This window comes from Lissotriton vulgaris, chromosome 1_2, assembly GCF_964263255.1.
Source record: "Lissotriton vulgaris chromosome 1_2, aLisVul1.2, whole genome shotgun sequence".
Lineage (NCBI taxonomy): Eukaryota > Metazoa > Chordata > Amphibia > Caudata > Salamandridae > Lissotriton > Lissotriton vulgaris.
Window position 1 is genome coordinate 109,898,640 of NC_141686.1, and position 24,086 is coordinate 109,922,725.

At 43.4% G+C, this 24,086-nt stretch overlaps 1 protein-coding gene across 2 annotated transcripts in view; it reads right to left on the minus strand.

The window, feature by feature from the left end:
- Window positions 1-24,086, minus strand: part of LOC147734645 (protein mono-ADP-ribosyltransferase PARP12-like) — an 844,521-nt gene that overhangs the window by 608,073 nt on the left and 212,362 nt on the right. For both annotated transcript variants that reach the window (XM_086952943.1, XM_086952944.1), the window contains exons 2-3: window positions 7,549-7,714; window positions 7,107-7,224 (exon numbers count right to left, since the gene is read on the minus strand). In XM_086952943.1, coding sequence (XP_086809069.1) covers window positions 7,107-7,224; window positions 7,549-7,714 — 284 coding nt within the window. The remainder of the gene's footprint in view (window positions 1-7,106; window positions 7,225-7,548; window positions 7,715-24,086) is intronic.

Genomic DNA, 24,086 nt, shown 5'->3' on the forward strand with positions numbered 1-24,086 from the left:
GTACATGGTTGCTGCATTACGCATTGCATTATTTCTACATTGCAAGGTGCCCGATTGTTGCGTTATGCATTACATTATTTTTACATTGCCCAGTGCCTGATGGTTGGGTTATGTATTGCATTACTTTTCCATTGCATCAAGTGCCTGATTCTAGCATTACGAACTGCATAACATTGAATTAGGACTACAGTGGAATGTTTAGAAGTGCCCATTAATATCTCCAGAACTTACAAGGGCCGGCTGGCCTAACAACCAGCCAGGAGGAATATTACACATACTCATATGTTGCATTTATATCATGTGGTCTTATCGTTTATCTTTTTATATAACATTTATACACGTTTTTATAAAACTCGTGTGGAGTCCATATGTGGTGTCATCATTGGGTTGCTGTGAGTGTGGTTGCAAATACTTTACACATTTTCCTTGAAGATAAGTCTGGCTGCTAGTGCCAAGCTACCAAGGGAGCTAAGGTGGGGGTTAACTCAGAACGTGTCCTTCCTTTCCCTGACGTGGAAACGTGGGTCCCTATTTGGTCTAAGGTGCCTACATTGTATTATTAATATTTTATTTTTCGTTTTTGCACTGCTCAGAGAGCAGTAGGGTGACGCTCCTCTGCCTTAACTGAGGAGCAGCTGCTGGTAAGTCCACATTAGGCTCCTATCTGGATAGATTGCATTTGTATTTTGCATTGTACTAAAAGTGACACAATTCAGACGCAAAATCTGGGCATCAAATAATACAAGGTGTCCTCCAAACTTCAATTAACTACCAGTTTACACAAATATGAGGCACATCCACCCGGTGCCACGGAAAATGATGCCCCCACTGCAGAATATGATGAGGGCCCCCTACACGCTGCAAATCTCCTAGATCTTCACTGGCCTGGGGCTGATTGAGACCCTCTGAACGAACATTGGCCGCTTGAAGGAGCGAGGGCCTCTCTGCACTGCAGGGACTGCAGAGGCCTGCGTCACACCTGTGTCTACTAGCAAGGACCTTTTAAAAGGAAGCGTGGGGTTAACAGCTGTTACTGCCCAGAGCAAAGAGGATAAAAGAGGCACGAGCCTCAAGGCCATCTCCTACAGGTCGCCCTTACATTCTGTAATTGCTGGAAACTGCAGCCAGATTTTATTCTTCATACTCAGTTTCCAGGCATCCGGAGGGAAGGAAGAATGACCGGGCCACCGAGGTGCGGCTGCACATGCAGTGTATGTGTGCTCTGGTGCCGCTGGGACAGACAACATTGTGAGTGCAGCTGAACTCTACAGTGTCACTACACACCCGCTCAACCTGCGTCATTCAGTCACCACAATAGACCCTTATGCCTACCTCGCTAGCCCCTAGTGACTCATGTAAGAACGTGCCCTCCTCCAGGTACGAACACACAATTTTGGCCTTGGCTTGTTAAGCCTGCTGCCGTAGTGCACAGTGATTAGCCATTGGCTCCTTGAAGCGTGCTGCCATTACTTTCCTAAAAGGGGAGGAGGCCAATAGGCTGGTTATTGCATGTGAGGCCTGAAGATGAAACAGCAGCCAACTGGAAGGCGAAAGCCATCTGGAGCTCTCACTTCCGGGAAATTACACGTCTTGTCTCCTGTAAGATTTCCAGCCTGGTTGTGTGGAAAGAAGGCTTGGGCGGAAGGGCCTGGAACAAAGAACCCTGGTCGGGTGGCACACCAGGTTTGCAGCTGCCGGCCAAGGTCAGCCACATAGCAGCAGTCCCAGCTGTCACAGGCTGGTGACTGGAAACAAGATAAGATTTGCAAGCCTGTTTACAGAAATGCAGCAACTGACCAAGTGAAAACAGAACCATCGTGCCAAATGCTTTTCAAGGAAGAACAAGCATTTGCAATGCAATCGGTCTAGCCTTTAGGACCTTATATGTATTTAGCTATGCAGCACATTAGCCTGGGTGCTGAAACATCTACTGTTCTTTAACATGGAGGGAGGTAAGCACCAAACTGTGTGACACACCTGGTATGGGAACCCATGGAGAGAAATATTGCCTTTCAGCTGGAAATGGTATAGTCAAAAGCTCTGTTTTTAATATAAAAGCAGGCCTTTGGTGGTCATATCTCTGAAAATACAAGATTTGAAAAAAATATTTTTGTCTACGGGTGCTTGTGGAAGACAATTTATATGGACTGGAATCTAAAGAATGCTAAAGTGATTCTGGTATTTTACTGACCTCTGCTGGTTGTTTTGTATCAAGACAGTTAAATAGAGGCAGTTGAACAGAAATAAAAGTCCCTAAGTGGAAGCAGGCATTGCGTTTGTCTTTTTTGAGTATGCATCACCACGCTCCAGTAACTGTTTGTAACCATGTAACTTTTACCAAACTACCTACCCCCCTACCCCTCCCCGCTCTACTCCTCTCCACTTTCCTGCTACTGACCTGTGCCCTCACCTGTCCTGGCCCTAGTCCCCACCCTGTTTACCTGTGAATTTTCCCTCGTCATTTGAGATCTAGCTATTTTGTCTGATGCCCGATGGAGCTACCTGGTTTAGCTATAAGGGAGACAGGTCGGGGATTCCCTCCTTGGACGTCACCTACCCAGTCGGTCTTTAGCCAGACTTCCTTTCGTCTCTCCTGTCGTCTCTTCCTGCATCCTCCCTCTATTTATGTCTCTCTTTCTCTCCTCTCTCAATGTATTGAGACTGAACTATTTTGTCTGATGCCCGATGGAGCTACCTGGTTTAGCTATAGGGGAGATGGGCCGTGGACTCCCTCCTTGGTCATCACCTACCCAGTCGGCCTTTAGACAGACTTAATTTCGTCTCTCCTTGTGGTCTCTTCCCCTTTCCTCCCTTTCTCACCTTCCCTGTCCCCTCCCCTCTACGCTCCGTTTATTTTGCCCTCCATGTTCTTTAAATGTTTCACTTGGAGACCTAGCTATTTGGCCAAAGCCCGATGGAGCTACCTGATAGCTATAGAGGAGATGGGTTTTGGGACTTCCCCCTTGACCGTCACCTACCCAGCCGGACTTTGGGCAGACTTTCCTTCGTCTTTCTGCCGTATCTCCCTCCCACCCCTTTACCCTTCCCCTCACACTTCACCTATCTCGTTTTCTATGCTCTTGTAATTGTTTGTCTAGCAACTGATGTAAATTGGAACTGATGTAATCTTGTAACCTTGTGGAACCTCATGTAAAGCGCTCTGATACCTCCGGGTCTAGCCAGCGCTATATAAAACTCTTAAAATAAATCTCCAGAGCCCACATACATATAAAAGTATATAGTAAAGAATGTACTAAATTATATATATATATATATATATTCACTGAAAAAAACATAGGTTTGACACCAGTTATAGTTAGCTGGAAATTTTACTGACATAAAACCATTGAAATTCCCACGTTATAGTTAGTTGGGCTCACTATAACTTGCGCGCCTGCAATGCACTGCTGATGACGTCACATATTACATCACTCATGACATGGTCAGTGACATCACTTATGACATCACTGATGTCACTCAAAATGTGCCCTAATTTTTCTTTCTGCAGCACTAATAATACTTTCTATGGCATAATATACCCCCTCATTTTGTTCCTTTTTAAATTAAATGTTTTAAGAGTTACCACTTTATTCCCATCACCATGGCTTCAGGTGTGCTATACCTTTGTAATAAGTAGGACTGTTAGCGCTCTAGTTGTTCTTTAGAACACTCTAGGAGGCTGCAGTAGAACACAAAGGAATCAACTGACAGTCTCTGTCCTTGTTGGATGTACATGTTTTACTGAGAATGTCAGACTTCATTCTCACATGACTGAGAAAGATAATGTGAATTTACAGAAAATATGCTTTCAGTTTAGCTTATAGATCCCCTTCCAAACCACTGTGGGAAAATCATGAGCTATTAGTTTTCTTTCAAACATGATTCATGATATCACAGCAGAAGGCTTTTTCACATGGTAAAATCACCTTAGAACACACCACAATTCCTAAAATGAGTATGGTACCATCAACAAATGATGTATAATGTAACTAAAGTCCTAAAACCCTCTATTAACTACAATGCTTTTTAATGAGGTGCTATCATGTATATTGGTCCCAAGATGGCTGCCAACACTTCTTGGATGAAGTGCTGACAGCCAATCAGATCAGATATGTGGTTAGGCTCCGCCCAGATATATATATTTTTTTGAACCTAAATTACTCAAAATCCACTGGAGCACATATCTTGAGACATAGCAAAGGCACATCGGGCTACCAGTCCCTACAATTTTGCCAAGTTTTGTGGAAATCCATTCAGGCAAATTTAAGGAGAATTACAGGCAGATTCCTCAACCGGCGCCAAAGTTATTCCTAATAGAATGTTGCGGATTTCCTATAGAAAACAATCCTAACTATAACTACCTACTGGCGATCGCCTACATTGCATGCACAACCAGAACCTAAGACCAAGAAGCATAACTAGCTAAAAGTAAGTACTCTAGCTCACTCTACACGGTTCCGGGCAATGCTTACCGCTTGTCAAGCAGTAAGCGGTAAGCATCGCCCGGAACCGTGTAGAGTGAGCTAGAGTACTTACTTTTAGCTAGTTATGCTTCTTGGTCTTAGGTTCCGGTTGTGCATAAATACTGAGACTTCGTTATTTTATTATTTTACAGTTAATGGACCACTATCACCAATATACTTAACCTGATTATGGGAGATAAAACTGACAGGTAAGATAGTGGTTGTAATTAGAACTGTGTGGAGTGCTAACATTTAGTGACCACCTTAGTTAACTACTGGTACTTACGGCTCAATTACTTTATTTACAGCAACTTGCTGAACTCTATACTTTTGAACTGACCAAGTTACACGCTTTTGCTTATGAGGAAGAAACTTTAGACTTGTGCTATGTGATATATTCAATCTCTAGTTGGTGAGTCTTTAAGTCGTTTGTTCTATGCTATTTATTAGACCTGAAAGAATGGCTTGTGATAGGGTTGTTTATACATATATTTTCCTATAGATTGGAAGCTACTTACACTGTGGTTCTTAGAAAGTACTGAAGACCCAGGGGTATGTTTTTATTCCGCTTTTAAACGGACGATTTTGTTTACTACGGTATTCATACTATGGTACTGCCGACTTGGCATCTTGTTCTGTCACACTTGGGAGATTTAGGTTTTTCTCTTGGTATTAGGTACTTCTTCTGCTTTACCTTTCCTTACTTCACTTGTTATTCGGTGACTTATAAGATTGGTTTAATTTTGAATAATTGATATTGTTTTTGTGGATTGTGCTGTTGATGTATTTGATCATTGGAACTGAGACCTAAACAAAGGTTATTATAATTGTTTGGCTGTGTTTTGTGAATTACTGTGGCATTTGACGAAGGAATAAAGAGAAGAAGATTTGGAGGATTTCAACTTTATTATTGTGGACTTTGATTGCGATAATTGAGTGCTTGGTGGAATTGTGGATTGTTTTTAGCCACTGTTGGCTATATATGAGAGTCGTGGTAACAGACTCTTGCCCACCTTGAGCACCAACTTGACTTGTATTTGGACTTGCTTACACACGCTGTGCGCTCCTGTATAACTGTTACCTTTGTGTGTTTTGCTCGACCAAGCTACCACTTTAGAGAGTAAGGTCACACCTGACTTTAACCTCTGTTATACCTCTGGGGATTGTGGACTCTATACACACAGTACCTTACTGTGGTCCAGTACATATAGAGCCACTTTCTGACAGTGGGAGCCTGTGCATTTTTTCCACCCAGGCTGCACAATACAGCTGGGTGGAGAAATTCTAAATGTGCATGACTGTTTTGTTTGCCAAACCGTAATGCACACTTAGAAAGTGCCCACCACTCTTCCCCCGGCTGGCTGTGATAACAGCTCAGTCCGCCCCTCTTCACACCTAAAATGCAACCAAACTGAGCCAGTGCGTAAAAATAAAATGATAATAACATTGTATTATTAATATTTTATTTTTCGTTTTTGCACTGCTCAGAGAGCAGTAGGGTGACGCTCCTCTGCCTTAACTGAGGAGCAGCTGCTGGTAAGTCCACATTAGGCTCCTATCTGGATAGATAGTAAGAGGTTGTTAAGTGAGGCGGATAAGAATTAGAACGTAAAAGCAAGCCCATAAGTAAAAACCAGGTACCTGTAATGGATTAGATCAAGGAAAGTCAAATGTCAGAAAGGCCATGAGTCCACAGTAGAACTAAAAAAATGATATTCGAGACATAGAAGGACAGCATAAATCAATGTTGTGAAAACCCTGTACAGAGAGTCATTTGAGAAGCAGCTCACTGCAGAGCAGTCATGATGTACTCACTGAGGAGATCTTTGTGATTTCCAAGCCGCCTCTCTCCGCTAGACAGAGAGGCTGGCTGCACAAGAGGGGCCAAGGGGAGAAGCGCACAGAGGCAGAAGAGAAGACAGCCACAGGGGTCTCCTTCTACCTTTGTAAAACAGACTTGGAGGCCCTTAAAAAGGTCTAAATAGAACATTCATATAGCTTCCATTCTTGAAACAAGACTCTCCATTAAAAATTGTTGTCAGTACTCGTAAACACTTTACACTCATCAGAATCATCACAATATTCGTTATAGGAAGATCAGAAGTGCAGCTCAAGTTGTGCTTCAGTAACTTGGATTTGTGGAAAAGCAAGAATTCTTAATACACATGAGCACCTTATTTTAACTCATTTCATATCTTTGAAAATCCTGACGACCAAACCTTTAAGGCCAGTTCAAAGGACTTCAGTCAAGGAGAGCTGCAGGACTACTGTCTTCAGCAGGCCCTAGAGCCACGTGGGAGAAAAAATACATATTTTGGAGTCTGTGGGAGCCAACCTTTAGTTGGCCCTCATCCAGAAACAACTGCACCTCGGTGTCTGCGTTGCATAAGGATTCCCACGTACCTACATAGGCCTTATATTGACGTACATGTGAGTGGTAATGCAATGTCTCGAATATTCTGCATTCAGTTTCTTGCTATCTGACTGATGTTTCTCCCCTCTACCCCATCACTTATGTTACATCATATTTGATCTCTTTTGTGATTAAGCCTCTTGACTTATTCATGAAGCTACTGGCTGCATCAGGCATTATTTAAAACATACGAAGTGTCAGCATAAGACTTGCAATGGATGCCACAATACCTTCAAAGTGTATCTGGTAAAGCTGATCTCCAGCCTGAAATGGGACTACCGCTTTCTTATCAGTGAGGTAGATTTTCTCCAGATCTGCCGATGTTATTGTTGCTTTTTCATTTCCATCCTACAGAATCAAGAGGATAAATAAGTCAGTAACACTTACATTTGGAGAATTGAAGTAGTCAGGTGCATGAAAACTAATTGAGAGGCCCCTATGTTCTAAATCTGATCCGGAAGTCTGTTGTTCATTGTTCTGCAAAAGTCAACTTAAGTCCATCTGCTAAAAGAGCAAATGATTTTCTGCCTCTTCTTCCCAATCAGTTATGCAACCTGATTTATCTGAACACAATGCAATGGTCTTCGTTCAAGCCCCTTTGTGCATCACATGAGGGGCCTTTCTTTCCGTCATCGTCTCCTCCCATCCATTTTATCTACGTAGGACACTCACATGCTGTCCATATTCAATCCACTGTCCATGTTCATTTTTCCAGAGCCAGACCCACTCTGTCGTCATCTGGTGGTCGAGAGGTTGGGTCAGAGAAGTAGCTGTGGAGAGCCGTAGAACTTGATAGAAAGAACTCATTCTCGCAAAATTTATATCACGAAGTCCCGAACTATATGAGAAAGAAAAAAGAAGACCTCATGATATGCCATGCATATGGACTGTGGGTCAAAGTTGGAGATGCATTCATAGACAATTACATTACAGCTCTGCGATTAAATAACTTACCCATACTGTATATTAGGTCAAAGACTGATTATACAGCAGCAGGCTGACAACCAACACCTTAGCAGCTCATCCAAGAAACCTACTTAGCTTGAACAGGACCACTCAGCATAGCAAGGTCATGAAAGATCCTGCAGCCAGCTTATCACAACATCCCAAGCCTTCACACATAGTGGGGCCAGATGACTCTTGGGCTCCAACTGTGGGTACTTCCCCATCACGGAATAACAGCCCCTTTGACCACTCTAGTGCGTCAACCGATCCACCAGTTTTATCACACTGCAGCAGCTAAAACTTCTTTACCTGATATTCACCAATTCCCTTAGGAAGAATGTAGCACTGGGGTGCTGGATAAAAGTGTACAAATATTGTGACTATTATGTATATGTCTTTGAACAAATGTTGATGTCCAGCAAACCAACCTCTAGAGTTTTTAGGTGTCTACAGGGGGGAAACAACCTCTACAAAGCAGTCTTTACCACTCATTACACTTACCACACAGTCTTTACAATGCATATGCCTTTACTACACATATGCCTTCACCACAACTGTTTTAACCACGCATGCCATTGCCAACACATGCCTTTACCACCCATTATTAGATTGGTATATTGGTAAGTATATGTAACTATGGGTTGGATTTTGTTTTAAGATTTTGGGGAGTATTGTAAAATGTGAAATATATACATACATACAATATGTTTTGTCCAACAAACAGGATCGCTTCAGTTTAAGCCTCTTTACGTGAGGAGTGTCCAGCGGGGTAGCGAGCCCCAAATATCCAAAACAAAATCTTCTACCTCACTCAGGAACCACAATTCCAGGTCAGAAATCACAGCACCAGCACTCTTAGTGATATAAAAGTATGTGTTATTCACACACGACAGAAATTAATGTCCCAACGCGTTTCAGAGTTCAAACACTATTTGATCACGGGTTAGGCGTCAACGTGCAATCTGCCTTATTTAAAGAGACAAGTGGTGTATTATTCAAACAACATAGAAAAGATACTTTGCTCCATATTTACATTGTTGCACACAAATGGGCAAGATTAAAAATTAGTAATGTCCTGTGTGAACAGGTACCACTCCCTACTCATATCCTATAACAACAAATATGTCCTTAGACAATACCATGTCACATACACACGCTCAATGGATCAGATAATAAAATAACGTTGTGTTTGTGCAATTACACCTTAATGACCTTACTGAAGGTTATATGTAACAGCAACAGTCTATGTCACTGGACAGATATTGATTAACGCGTTACATCTTCTCTAAAATATGCCTACTGGGGCTTGAAATACATCTATTGTCACAATACAATTATTAACTAAGATTGTACTGTTTTAAACTATTCAAAAATATTTCAGGTAATCACTCATTTATGGGCCATCGAACATTCGTTGCTATGTGTTTACTAATTTGTTAAAACACCATGCTTTGATTGTATAACTGTACAACAACCCGATATGTATAATTGATTTATGTTATCCAATGCCAACAAACATAAATGTTTTATTTATTTAAATGCTATTAGTCCCTCTTGGAACGATTGTGCAACAATGTAAATATGGAGCAAAGTATCTTTTCTATGTTGTTTGAATAATACACCACTCGTCTCTTTAAATAAATCAGATTGCACGTTGACGCCTAACCCAAGATCAAGGAGTGCTTGAACTCCGAAGCATTTTTAACCCTCATAAAATCCAACCGAATGAGATATTGTCAGGAGATGCAAGGGTATCTGTGGTTTCCCAATCTTCCCTTTCCCTGAGTTTATCGTTGACTCTGCAAGAAGTGGAGGATGCTCTATTAAAGGGCACATCACTAAAAGCACCTGGCCCCGATCGAGTACCCTTGGACTTTTTTAAGCACAACGTCAAGGTCTGGGCACCTGTGCTGTTGAATGTTTTTAAAGCAGTTGTCACTAGCCATATTCCGGCATCATGGAAGGAGGCAGTGGTGGTGCCAATTTTTAAGAAGGGCGATAGATCAGACCCCCGATGCTATCGCCCAATTTCATTAATTGATGCATCATGCAAGATTTTGGGCAGGGTTATTTTAGCAAGATTAGAATCATGGGCGGACTCGGTGGGCCTCATTGTGAATTCCCAATATGGATTCAGAAAAGGCAAAGGCACTGTTGAACAGTGCCTTAACCTGGCCCTAATTATTGGGAAATACACGAAGGCAAGAAAATCTTCAATCCATCTTGCTTTTATGGATCTCTCAAGTGCATTCGACACTGTGTGTCGTAGTAAGTTGTGGCAAATGATGGAGGTCATGGGTTTCGAGGAACCCCTGGTCACTCTGCTTCGCAGACTTCATGAATCTACTACTGTGGCCATAAGGTTTGGGCCAGGGGGAGAGAAAACCAAGTCCATTCCCTCGACCGAGGGCGTCCGACAAGGATGCATATTAGCTCCTTTTTTATTCCTTGTATACACTAATGGCTTGGAAAAATACTTGTTGGACCACTGTCACGATTTTCCAAAAGTCAATGGCAGAAGCATTCCAATGCTTTCCTATGCCGATGATACGGTACTCATGACACTTACAGCAAACAGTATGCAGCACTGCCTTGATGCCTTTCACAAATTTATGTTGGACCTAGACCTTAAAGTAAATTTTGCTAAGTCCTTTATCATGGTCTGTGGCCCTAAGGGCACCAAGAGCAGAAAGTTTGTAGTAAGTAACTCCGTCATTGACAAGGTTGAAAATTTTAATTACTTGGGAAACCTTTTTAATCACAAACTAAGTTGGGCACCGTTAATGAAGACACGAGTTCAGAGTGCCAGTCGCTCAATAGAGGGACTGTTCCGCTTCTGTGGCAAATTAGGCCAAAAACCTATTATACATTTAAAAACTCTGTATAAAGCTAAATGTCTGTCGATTGCTACCTACGGGGCAGGGGTTTGGGGGACAGATAGCCCCGACACGGTACAGATCATGGAAAACAAATTTCTAAAACGTGTCTTGGCCATCCCATCAGGCTCCCCAAACAGATTTGCCCACAATGAATTAGGTTTAAGCTATGTGAGTGACATTATTCGTCTTTCGCCTTTATTGCTATGGGGCAAAATATGGCTATCGGAGGATCTGCAGCTCACTAAAGACATCCTCCAGGACTGTCTAAAATTGTCAAATATGAATCAAATCCCCTGGCTATCTTATGTAAACGAAATGTTCCATAAAATAGGCTTGGGTGATACCTTTGACAATCCTGAAAATATACAGGGAGATATTAAAAATGTAATTAAATCGAATTACTGGAAATCTTTGATTGTAAACTCCATGGACAGCCCCTATGCCCCTAAGGCTGCCTTACAGCACCAGTTTTATCTGACCTTCACAAATCATGTACAATGGCGCTTTTATTTGACAAGATTTAGGCTACACACTTTGCATTTTCTTTTTGCATTTCCCATACAGAGGGGCTGGTGCGAGGAACTCCCCCCTTGCACCTGTAATAACAAAGATAGCCAAAACACAATGCATCTTGTTCTTTTTTGTTCCTTATATAAAGACCAGAGAATCAGGTTTATTAAACCACTTCTCAAGGAAAAACAACTACGCCATTATAAAGAGGGTTACGATTTCTTACTATCTCTGTCATCCCCTGCAGTCTGCTGTGCAATGTTGAATTTTATACGAGTGTCACTCCTGATTAGGAAACGGCATGGCTAAATTTTGCCCCAAGAATCAGACCACTTGATATGTACACTTTATATTGCTGCATCGTGATCTTCTCTACTACCTATTTTTACTTGTTCTTAAAAACACCCTAGCTCAATGAATTATGTACCACCCAGAAATGATTAATTGAATGTAATAATATGGTTTTGTGACTTTACCTGCCAATGAATTTTATAGTGCCATAAACTGTAAAACTGTCTTTTAAAATGAATGTTTAACTGTGTTTGCAAATGTACTTCTACTTTTATGATTCTCTGTATTGAATCGAATAAAGTTTTGAAATGAATGAATGAACTCCGAAGCACGTTGGGACATTTTTGCTGCTGTGTGTGAATAAAACATTCGTTTACATCACTAATAGTGCCAGTGCTGTCATTTCTGACCAGGTAATGTGGTTCCTGAGCAAGGTTGCAGATTTTGTTGTGGATATTTGGGCCTCTCTACCCCGCTGGACACTCCTCACTCAGTGGCGGCTGGTGACATTTGAACGTGGTGAGGCGGAAAATGATTTCTGCACTGTAGCTCACAAGCGCAGCGCGCATGCCCAAACACCCTTGAGAAAAAATTTGAAAATCGAGTGGTTCATCACAGCACCCTCTGGTTCACCACTGCCACACTCTGGTTCATCACAGCACCTCTGGTTCATCACAGCACCCTCTGGTTCATCACTGCCACCCCCTGGTTCATCATTGCCACCCTCTTGTTCATCACTGCCACCCTCTTGTTCATCACTGCCACCCTCTGGTTCATCACTGTCACCCTCTGGTTCATCACTGCCACCCTCAGGTTCATCACTGCCGCCCTCTGGTTCATCACTGTCGCCCTCTGGTTCATCACTGTCGCCCTCTGGTTTATCACTGTCGCCCTCTGGTTTATCACTGTCGCCCTCTGGTTCATCACTGTCACCCTCTGGTTCATCACTGTCACCCTCTGGTTCACCACTGTCACCCTCTGGTTCACCACTGTCACCCTCTGGTTCACCACTGCCACCCTCTGGTTCATCACAGCACCTCTGGTTCATCACAGCACCCTCTGATTCACCACTGCCACCCTCTGGTTCACTACTGCCACCCTCTGGTTCATCACTGCCACCCCCTGGTTCATCACTGCCACCCTCGGGTTCATCACTGCCACCCTCTGGTTCATCACAGCACCTCTGGTTCCTCACAGCACCCTCAGGTTCATCACTGCCACCCCCTGGTTCATCACTGTCACCCTCTGGTTCATCACTGCCACCCTCTGGTTCATCACTGCCACCCTCTGGTTCATCACTGTCACCCTCTGGTTCATCACTGCCACCCTCTGGTTCATCACTGCCACCCTCTGGTTCATCACAGCACCCTCTGGTTCACCACTGCTTCACCACTGCCACCCTCTGGTTCATCACTGTCGCCCTCTGGTTCATCACTGTCGCCCTCTGGTTCATCACTGTCACCCTCTGGTTCATCACTGTCACCCTCTGGTTCATCACTGCCACCCTCTGGTTCATCACAGCACCCTCTGGTTCACCACTGCCACCCTCTGGTTCATCACTGCCACCCTCTGGTTCATCACTGCCACCCTCTGGTTCATCACTGTCACCCTCTGGTTCATCACTGCCACCCTCTGGTTCATCACTGCCACCCTCTGGTTCATCACAGCACCCTCTGATTCACCACTGCCACCCTCTGGTTCACCACTGCCACCCCCTGGTTCATCACTGCCACCCTCGGGTTCATCACTGCCACCCTCTGGTTCATCACAGCACCTCTGGTTCATCACAGCACCCTCTGGTTCACCACTGCCACCCTCTGGTTCACCACTGCCACCCCCTGGTTCATCACTGTCACCCTCTGGTTCATCACTGCCACTCTCTGGTTCATCACTGCCACTCTCTGGTTCATCACTGCCACTCTCTGGTTCATCACTGCCACTCTCTGGTTCATCACTGCCACCCTCTGGTTCATCACTGCCACCCTCTGGTTCATGTCCCAAGGGGTTCAACTCTGGCACAATTATGTCCACTGATGACATACTGGCACAGTAATGGTCAATCTTGGCATATATAGGGCATCCTTGGGTGAATCATAGCATAAGGGTCGCACGGCTATCCTCATCAGAGCATGAGCACGCGACGCTAATTGTGGCCTTTATGTCACATAACAGTGGCTGTCATTAGAATATTAACGTCCGTGACTGACACTGTGTGGTGTTTATGCACGAGGGTAGGCAGCCGCTGCACACTTGTGGCGCTGGTACAATGTTGGGGTTATGATGGGTTTTGAGACCCACCAAATTGGGCACTGTTCACTTAGCGCTCTGCGCCTTAATTATGCTTTGCACACTTTTTGAGATTTTGTACTTATTTTTATTTTTATTCTTCTTTTCTGATTAGTTTCATTTACTCATGTATTATTTTCATTTCTGATAATACAAACATGTAATTTATTTCATCAATTTTGCAAACATTATATCATATTTACATGTTCAGTACTCTGGCTTCATATATATATCCACAATAAACAGTACACAAAAGTTTAACACGTGAGCCCAATGCATTTCGGCGCCTCTACGGTGCCTTCATCAGGGGCATTTCTGAAAATAAAGCATATGAAATAGTGTGAGATTCTTATTCTATGTAGTTCATGGGGGATATGTAGCTAAACTCAATGGGAATGTCATACCTGGTGTTTGTCATAATAGGTGGGTATTTAAATACGCCTCACTCGCTGGACTCAGTGTTCAGTCACTGTAAATAATGATGAATAACCAGTGTTGGTTATAAGATTGTAACTGCATATGGGTATCGGAATGAATCTTAAAGGACTAATAAGAACATACCTGTATAGGTTGATATGTACTCGCTGTAAAGAGAAAGTAATATGTATCGAGATTAAATGTCGCCCTATTTTACGTGTCAATTGCTCTAACAACAGAGGTCTGAAGACCCTTACCTTGTCTTCACCAAGATTATAATTCTATCTGGTGAGAAAAAGCGCAATTACTCGACTGTTTGCGGGCAGTATATCGGTATTATCAATATACTCAATGAGAACGGGTTAGAGCATACCTGATGCGCCAAAGGTTTCCGCCGTATTCGGGGTTCCTGTTTATCGGTCGTTTTCCTTCACGGTGTGCCGGTAAAACGCCATATGAAACTCCGCGAACTCCGCCAGGAAGCGGAGTTTGTAAACATAGAGAAAGGACTTAATCATAGTACTGTGGCCGTACTGATAGAAACTTTGGGCGCCATGCTTAAATGTGTAAAATACCGATAAGACCTACTAGTTCATTTGCTTAATGCGTTATGGTGATAATGCTTGAATAGTATCGATGGCTATAGAAAATATTTGTGCTAAATATCATAGAGATAAATTACATTCTCGGCTCACTGTCAGGTGTTGTCAATAGTGATAACTCGCGGTTGTGTTTCAAATGTCATAAACAATCTACAAAACGTGAAATGTTAACGTTTACTAGGATCTTATTTAGAAAAAATCCCTACGGGTGCTTAATGGTCAGCGCTCTGTTGTGTTAAAGCGTTAGAGGTTTATCTTAAGGTGTTATAGATAAAAAATATCTAGAGGTATCCTGATGGAGGTTGGGATCGGTCAATATATCTGATTATTTGATCATGTCATATATGCTAAGATCTAATGAGAATCCTAACCGTGTTTTACGTGCTGAAGGTGAATATACTTTCAATACATAACCTTAGTTAAACAACCCACTGATATGAACATTTAGTGGTCATATACATTGCAAGTCTGCTGAGCCATAATTCATATTGGCACATATAAAATTCACATTGATTCATAGTTAGATACCCTTTGATACGACATTCTACACATATAAAATTCACATTGATATGAGCATTTAGTGGTCATATACATTGCAAGTCTGTTAAACCATAATTCATATTGGCACATATAAAATTCACATTGATTCATAGTTAGATACCCTTTGATACGACATTCTACATAACCAGTTCCCATTAATGTTGTGGATTAAAGTATGTCTCTGTTGTTAAATGTTCGTAGTGGTAGTCCCGAAGGTTTGAACGGGTTTTTACCATGACTGAATGATATGTGTTATTGTTCATATTGCTGAAACAGTTCTTGTATTTACAAATAACACGAAAGGTCATATTTATCATTAAGGGCACTTGATTGCATATACAACATTGTTGGAATTGCAGTCACTGTTATGTTTTAACTGTATCGATTTTCCTGTAGTTGGGTGAGTACACATATTCCCTGTGATCACATTGTTACAGTTGGTACAATTTGTACATCTTGTTGTGCCCTTGTATGGTACCGAGCTTATGAAAGGCTGTTTATGTTTTAACCTTGTTCTCAGGTTTGGTCCTCTGGTGTGTGCATGTACTGGTAGTTCTCTGAAGATCCCGTGAAAGTCTGGTTCTACTGATAACAACTCCCATCTTTTGTTAATTATTGCTCTGATTTTTGTGGATAGCGTTGTGTATTTGGTTACAAATACCATCCTGTTTTGTGTTTTTCTCTCTCGTGGTTTCAAGAGATCGTCTCTATTCATCGTTTGTACTTTGTTCAAATGTTGTTCCAGTACATCTGGAGGATAGCCTCTGTCTATGTATTTCTGGGTTTGTTTTTCCAGGTTAGTTTGACATACATGTGGTTCTGAACATATACGTTTAATTCTTATGAATTGCGATGCTGGTAAGTTGCTGATAAGGCTCTTGGGGTGGAAGCTTTTGTAGTGGAGCGCACTGGTGCGATCCGTCGGTTTCGTATACAGTGCTGTTTCAAAGCCTTGTTGCGTTTTTGTGATCCTGACATCAAGGTAGTCAATGACACAGTTACTGATCTTGTGAGTAAATTGAATCCTGTTATCCACTAGATTCAAAGCACTGATCAGCTCCTCAAGTTTTTCTCGTGTGTCGTCCCAGATTAAAAATACATTGTCTATAAACCGACTGTACATTTTGACTTGTGTCCATTCCCTCAGTGACATTAGATTGTTCGCTTCGTATTGAGCCATAAAAGTATTAGCGTATGCAGGGGCCTCTGCAAAGCCCATAGAAGTCCCATTCAATTGGGCAAAGTACTCATTCTTCCAAGTGAAATAGCTGTTGTGAAGACAACATTTTAGCAGCTGAATCAAAAAGATTTTTAGGTTAGTTGGTAAGTTCTCCATTTTGAGCAATGCCCATTCAATAGATTCCAGTCCTGCGTGATGTGGTATGGAAGTGTAAAGTGCCACCACATCGATGGTGCACATAATCCAGTGTTCTTGGAACCCTGCTTCCGTCCATTTCAATTTGTTGATGAAATCTGTCGTGTCCCGTATGTAGGATCCCCATTGTTGTACGAACTGTTGTAGATGGTGATCGATGTATTTTCCTAATGGGTCAAAGATTGATCCACATCCTGACACTATTGGTCTAAATGGAGGATTTGTCGGGTGTTTATGTATCTTTGGGATCATGTAAAGACTTGGACGTCTTGGGTTCCTCTGGGTCAGATATGCTGAGGTTTGCTCATCAATCCATTCATTATCCAACGCTGATTTCAGTATATCACTCAGCATCTGTTGTAAAGTACCTGTTGGATCTGTCGGTAATTTCAGATATGTGTTTATGTCTGCCACATGTTCCTCAACTTTTTGATCATAAAACTCCGTGTCCATTAGTACCAGGGCGCCGCCCTTGTCTGCTGGTTGTATTGTCAGTGTTGGGTTGTTCGCCAGGTTGTTGATTATATTTTGCTCTTGCTTGGTTAAATTGTTATGTCGTTTTCTTTTATAATCCAATTCCTGTAAGTCTTTCCTCACCATTATTTCAAAAGTATTGAGCATCTTATGTGATACTGGTGCTTGGAACACGCTTTTGGGTTTGAATTTCCTAGTGGTATCTTCGCCTGTGCTCTCTGTGGGTTCAATTACATTCTCAAAATAGTGTCTCAATTTTAATGTCCTCATAAATCTGAAAAATGCCCCCTCTGTTTCCAGTTTATTTGTAATAACAGTTGGAACAAATGTTAGACCTTTATTTAAGGTTGATGTTTGTTGTTGGGTCAATGTGATGGAGGATATGTTGATAATCAAATCACTGTTCGTCCGCTCCTCAGTGCTTTTCCGGCCACTTCCTCGCCTTGTTTTCCGCTTGATGTTAATGTCTCGGGTGCTGTTGTTGGCGGTTGTCCTGAGTCCTGTTCCTGTGACAAAAAAGACGATGCTTCTCTACTAGTTGTTGCTTGGTTAGTACTTTCGCCAGATATTATGATACCTTCCTGAGTGGCTTTAACTGGTCCTCTACGTATGGATGTTTCTTTGTCTGTTACAAGACTTTCCTCGGAAGACCGTGCTGATGTAGGTGTTTTCTTCGGTATATATTGGCGTCGGGCATATATGTCTGCCCAAGTCACAGGGCTTAATGATAAATATGACCTTTCGTGTTATTTGTAAATACAAGAACTGTTTCAGCAATATGAACAATAACACATATCATTCAGTCATGGTAAAAACCCGTTCAAACCTTCGGGACTACCACTACGAACATTTAACAACAGAGACATACTTTAATCCACAACATTAATGGGAACTGGTTATGTAGAATGTCGTATCAAAGGGTATCTAACTATGAATCAATGTGAATTTTATATGTGCCAATATGAATTATGGTTTAACAGACTTGCAATGTATATGACCACTAAATGCTCATATCAATGTGAATTTTATATGTGCCAATATGAATTATGGCTCAGCAGACTTGCAATGTATATGACCACTAAATGTTCATATCAGTGGGTCGTTTAACTAAGGTTATGTATTGAAAGTATATTCACCTTCAGCACGTAAAACACGGTTAGGATTCTCATTAGATCTTAGCATATATGACATGATCAAATAATCAGATATATTGACCGATCCCAACCTCCATCAGGATACCTCTAGATAATTTTTTATCTATAACACCTTAAGATAAACCTCTAACGCTTTAACACAACAGAGCGCTGACCATTAAGCACCCGTAGGGATTTTTTCTAAATAAGATCCTAGTAAACGTTAACATTTCACGTTTTGTAGATTGTTTATGACATTTGAAACACAACCGCGAGTTATCACTTTTGACAACACCTGACAGTGAGCCGAGAATGTAATTCATCTCTATGATATTTAGCACAAATATTTTCTATAGACATCGATACTATTCAAGCATTATCACCATAACAACGCATTAAGCAAATGAACTAGTAGGTCTTATCGGTATTTTACACATTTAAGCATGGCGCCCAAAGTTTCTATCAGTACGGCCACAGTACTATGATTAAGTCCTTTCTCTATGTTTACAAACTCCGCTTCCTGGCGGAGTTCGCAGAGTTTCATATGGCGTTTTACCGGCACACCGTGAAGGAAAACGACCGATAAACAGGAACCCCGAATACGGCGGAAACCTTTGGCGCATCAGGTATGCTCTAACCCGTTCTCATTGAGTATATTGATAATACCGATATACTGCCCGCAAACAGTCGAGTAATTGCGCTTTTTCTCACCAGATAGAATTATAATCTTGGTGAAGACAAGGTAAGGGTCTTCAGACCTTTGTTGTTAGAGCAATTGACACGTAAAATAGGGCGACATTTAATCTCGATACATATTACTTTCTCTTTACAGCGAGTACATATCAACCTATACAGGTATGTTCTTATTAGTCCTTTAAGATTCATTCCGATACCCATATGCAGTTACAATCTTATAACCAACACTGGTTATTCATCATTATTTACAGTGACTGAACACTGAGTCCTGCGAGTGAGGCGTATTTAAATACCCACCTGTTATGACAAACACCAGGTATGACATTCCCATTGAGTTTAGCTACATATCCCCCATGAACTACATAGAATAAGAATCTCACACTATTTCATATGCTTTATTTTCAGAAACGCCCCTGATGAAGGCACCGTAGAGGCGCCGAAATGCATTGGGCTCACGTGTTAAACTTTTGTGTACTGTTTATTGTGGATATATATATGAAGCCAGAGTACTGAACATGTAAATATGATATAATGTTTGCAAAATTGATGAAATAAATTACATGTTTGTATTATGAGAAATGAAAATAATACATGAGTAAATGAAACTAATCAGAAAAGAAGAATAAAAATAAAAATAAGTACAAAATCTCAAAAAGTGTGCAAAGCATAATTAAGGCGCGGAGCGCTAAGTGAACAGTGCCCAATTTGGTGGGTCTCAAAACCCATCATAACCCCGACTTACTACACAGGATTGACTACCCTGATAAATCGGAGCACCAGTGGATACATTAGTAATACCTTGATAAAACGGAGTGCTCCTTACGCTCATCATTTATCCTAATTCATTAGCTGGTACAATGTTGACATCCTTGGCACGTCCTGGTAACACCTGTTCTGACGACGCAGAATCAGACAATGTGATGCAATTGTCTATGGAAATTGAAAGCTGACATTTGGGGGAAAATAGATGAAATCGGATTTTTGAAACAAAAATGTACTTTTCTTTAGAAAAAGGAAAGATTTTTTTTTGTGCGTTCACCAAAAATGGAAAGTGCATAGTGGATAGAGCACGTGTATTTTGAGAATCTGTCATGCTGGTGTTTGAAAACAGAATGATAAATGAGCAATCCCCATTTACAGCTGCTCTTTGAAGGGGATTTGGGGGGGATTTACAGCTGCTCGTGTTTCCTCTGTGCCAGGGGGCACTTGCTGCTGTCGTTGTTATTGCCTTGGTCGTGTGGGCGCATCCTATCCCCGCCCCATTAGGAGACCGGGGGCTGCGGCTGCGGCATGAGGCAACCCCCGGTCTCCCAAGGGGGAGGCTAGTGCGCATGTCCGCGCCGGGCAGGAAAATGACCTGTCCAAAAGAGGACACGGCACTAGCGTGTCTGCACAGCCCCGCCTCCCCCTTTTCCTGATGGTTTCTGGTCCGGCACAGTAACCGGCCGGCCAGAAACTCGTTCCTGAATGTGTGATTTAGGTACACATTGGCAGTCCGGATGGTGGTGGTGTGCATTGGGAGGGCAACGCCCCAACGCCCCAATGGACGCACTGCCGCTGTCCTCACTTAAAGAGGCTTGAGCTGAAGCGATAAAAAAGACATTTGGCAGCTCAAATGAAAACGGTATTGTCATTCATAGCAGAACGTACGGATCGCCAAAATATTCTGGTAAATCTTGTCAAAATAAACTTGCCAGCCACCAATAAAAGTTTCCGGCAGTATTGATCACAATGCCATGTGCCATGTGCGTGAGCAGTCTGGGGAAGTTGTGCTGGGCGCTGTTGTTGGACAGGGGTCCAGTGGTTTCGTTTTCGTTGCCCCTGTCTGTTGGGTTGCTCGTGGCAGCCCGTTCTGCTTGCATGCTTTAAGGGTATGGAGCTTCCCCCCCCCCCCCCTCTCCCTCCCTCCCTGAGCTCTGTGCGCTCCTTGGCTGGTGTGTTTGCACTGCCGGGGCTGATGTGCACAGCGTGAGGAGCCCTTCCCCCGGGTGCATTTTGCTGGCGATGGCAGGGGCGGTTGGTGACATTTGATAGTGGTGATGCGCAGGCCTGGACCGGCCATAGCGGGCACCGGGCAATCCCCCGGTGCACCGCAAGGGTGGGGGCCGGTTTTGAGACCCTGGGGGGGCCGATTTTGTTACAGGGCCGTTTTTGCAGCATAGCTACAAAATCGGCCCTGCAACAAAATCAGCTGAAAACCGGCCCCAGCAAAGCGCTCGGCGGCACCTCCAACCCCCGAGTGGGGAGGAGGGGGGGGGGGGTGGCCGAGCACTCTGCCAGGGCCGGTTTTGGGTCCCAGTCCGGCCCTGGTGGGGCGCAAAGTGATTTGCATACAGCACCGTAGTGAGCGAGCGCAGCGAGCGTGCCCGAACCCCAAAAGGGGGGTTTGGAGGGATAAACCCCCCCAAGAAAATTTTGAAAAAAAAGAAGAAAAATTTGCATTTTCAAGCAAATTTGAGAAAGCAGGAAGGTTAATAAAGCAATTGTGAAAGTGCAGTTATTACATTAATAGATGGCATAACATAGGTAGCTGCTTATTCAGTATAACCACATAGCTTCATACATTCCGTCCTATTATGCTCAGACTGAATCCTGTCACCAGGCCAAGTGTCTCACTTTCAAGAACAGGACCGTATTCAAACCACTTACATGGACATACAAATCAGCAAATGACATGGCATTCAACCTACTCTCTGACACCCTACCATGCTACACACCAACTCGGAACTTTAGATTCACCAATCACAACTTTCAAATCAGCAAATGACACGGCTCCCAACATCCTCTCTGACACTCTACCATACTACACACCAGATCAGAACCTTAGATCCACCAATCACAACCTTCAAACAACACCAAAGCCACCATGTTTGCCACCTAGTTCTGGGACTTTTACATCTCTGTCCTTAATAACGTTATATGGGCAAACATTTTTGTTGTTTTCCCCAAACATTTTTTATTAAGTAAATAGAACACTATGAGCGATCCGTACAGGAGAGCTGCATAATTGTGACCAATTGACTACAATCAACAATCAAGGGGAGAGAATGTAGCCTTACGGCTAGAGCGGTCGGCTTCGAAGCTGGGTAACCTGGTTAGAGTCTCAGCAACAACACTCTACATCCTGTGATTCAGGGCAAATCACTTAATCTCCCCGTGCTTACCAATAAAACCAGCATTGGAAATGCAATAGGTCTCGCATTAGAAAAGTTGGAGTTATTGGTCTTGTAAATGACATATTGTATTTATTTGTTGGTTTTTAAAATTGCTAAATTGATGGCTTTGTCATTTACAATGCCAATAGTTATAACTTTCGCGAATGTGACACCTATAGCATTTGGAATGCAACATGTTTTGTATTTACGTGACTTAGATGGCAGCTCTGGTCGTTAGGCCACATCTCTAGAGAGCAGGAGAGTGCAGCAGGGGAGAGAAGCACAGCAATGCAATAGGTCTCGCATTAGGAAAATTTGAGCTATTGGTATTGTAAAGGACACATTTATTTATGTGCTTGTTTTGAAAATAGCGAATTAATAGCTTTGTTATTTACAATGCCAATAGTTTTTTTCATAACCAATTTTTTATTGAGCAAAAGAGTATCAAGAATGTGGTATCTTTACACACCAAGATCCCCACAACAGTATCAATGCAAAGGTGATATACTCGGTAATCCATGAATCAAATGATGAAGCTCAGCTTTAAAGATGCCCTAACTGCCCACCCTAACCCCAACAACACCCCCACCCTTACCCAGCCCCCCCCCCCCACCACACATGTACAGAGGCAACATAGAGACGGTATACATAGAAGAAACAGGTATATTGCAACCAGGGCTTTGCCATTCGGGCCAGAAATGTCACTGCGATCAAATGTCCTCCTCCTGTTCCGCTGGGGGTTCCAAGGACAGGCCGCGGTAGTCGGCCCACCGCTTCCAGATTTTGAAATGTTTGCGCGGGCAACCCCGCGCCTCAAAGACTGGTTTCTCCAGGCCCATGAAGTAGTCCAGCCCAGCCTTCCATGCAGACAGGGGGGGAGCCCTCACAGATTTCCAGGCCCGAGCCAGGTCACGCTTGGCCACGACCAGGCCCAGGAGCAACAGGTGGCGCTTATACATGTTACCCCCAACCCCTTCCATAATGTGCAGCAGGCCTAGTCGGTGGGTACGAGGAAGATCCCATCCCAGGACCTCAGCCAGGCAACTCCATACGCCCCTCCAGAATCCAGCCAGACGACCACACGACCACACCGTATGCAGCAGGGAGCCAGGCACCTCCCCACAACGCAGGCACTCCGAGGACGCAATCAATCCAGCCTTCCACAAGCGTTCACGTGTGTAATAGGCACGATGCAGGTATTTGAATTGTATCAGGCGGAGCCGAACCGCAACAGCGGTGCCACGCGGGGACTCCAGCGCCTCCCTCCAATCGTCCTCGTCCAGGGCGCCCACATCCACCTCCCACGCCTCCCGAAGGGAGCTGAGAGTGGAGGAGCAGTGTGTAACAAGGGACTGATAGATCCTAGAAACCTTTTTGTCTCCTAAGTCTCCCATAAACACTTTCGCCTCAATGGGGCTGAACTCGGGCAGGGAGTCGAGGCCGGCGATGCTCGGGGCTAGGGCATGCCTCAGCTGGAGGTAGCGGAAGAACTGGGAGTGAGGCATCTGGAACTCCGCACGAAGGTCCTCAAAGGACTTGAGGGTGGTGCCCGATACGACCTGGCCCAGTTGTGTAATTCCTATAGCCTCCCAGCCCTCAAACCCGGCCAAAGCCGCCAATTCCGGGAGCATGCCATTGTGCCACAGCGGCGTTTCAGCTGTCAGTTTGCCCCACCAACCCACACGGCGCAGAGACTGCCGCCACACGGCAAAGACCACTTTAGTTACCGACGGCAACCCACGGCGTATACGGGCTGAATAGAGAATGGTGTGGAGCGTATGATCTCCCATGAGGTGTCTCTCTAGGGCATAGGCCGGGTCACTCCTATCTCCATACCACCAGTCATTGAGAACAAGCAGGTGTGACGCCTGATAGTAGGAGAGGAGGTCGGACGTGGCCAAGCCCCC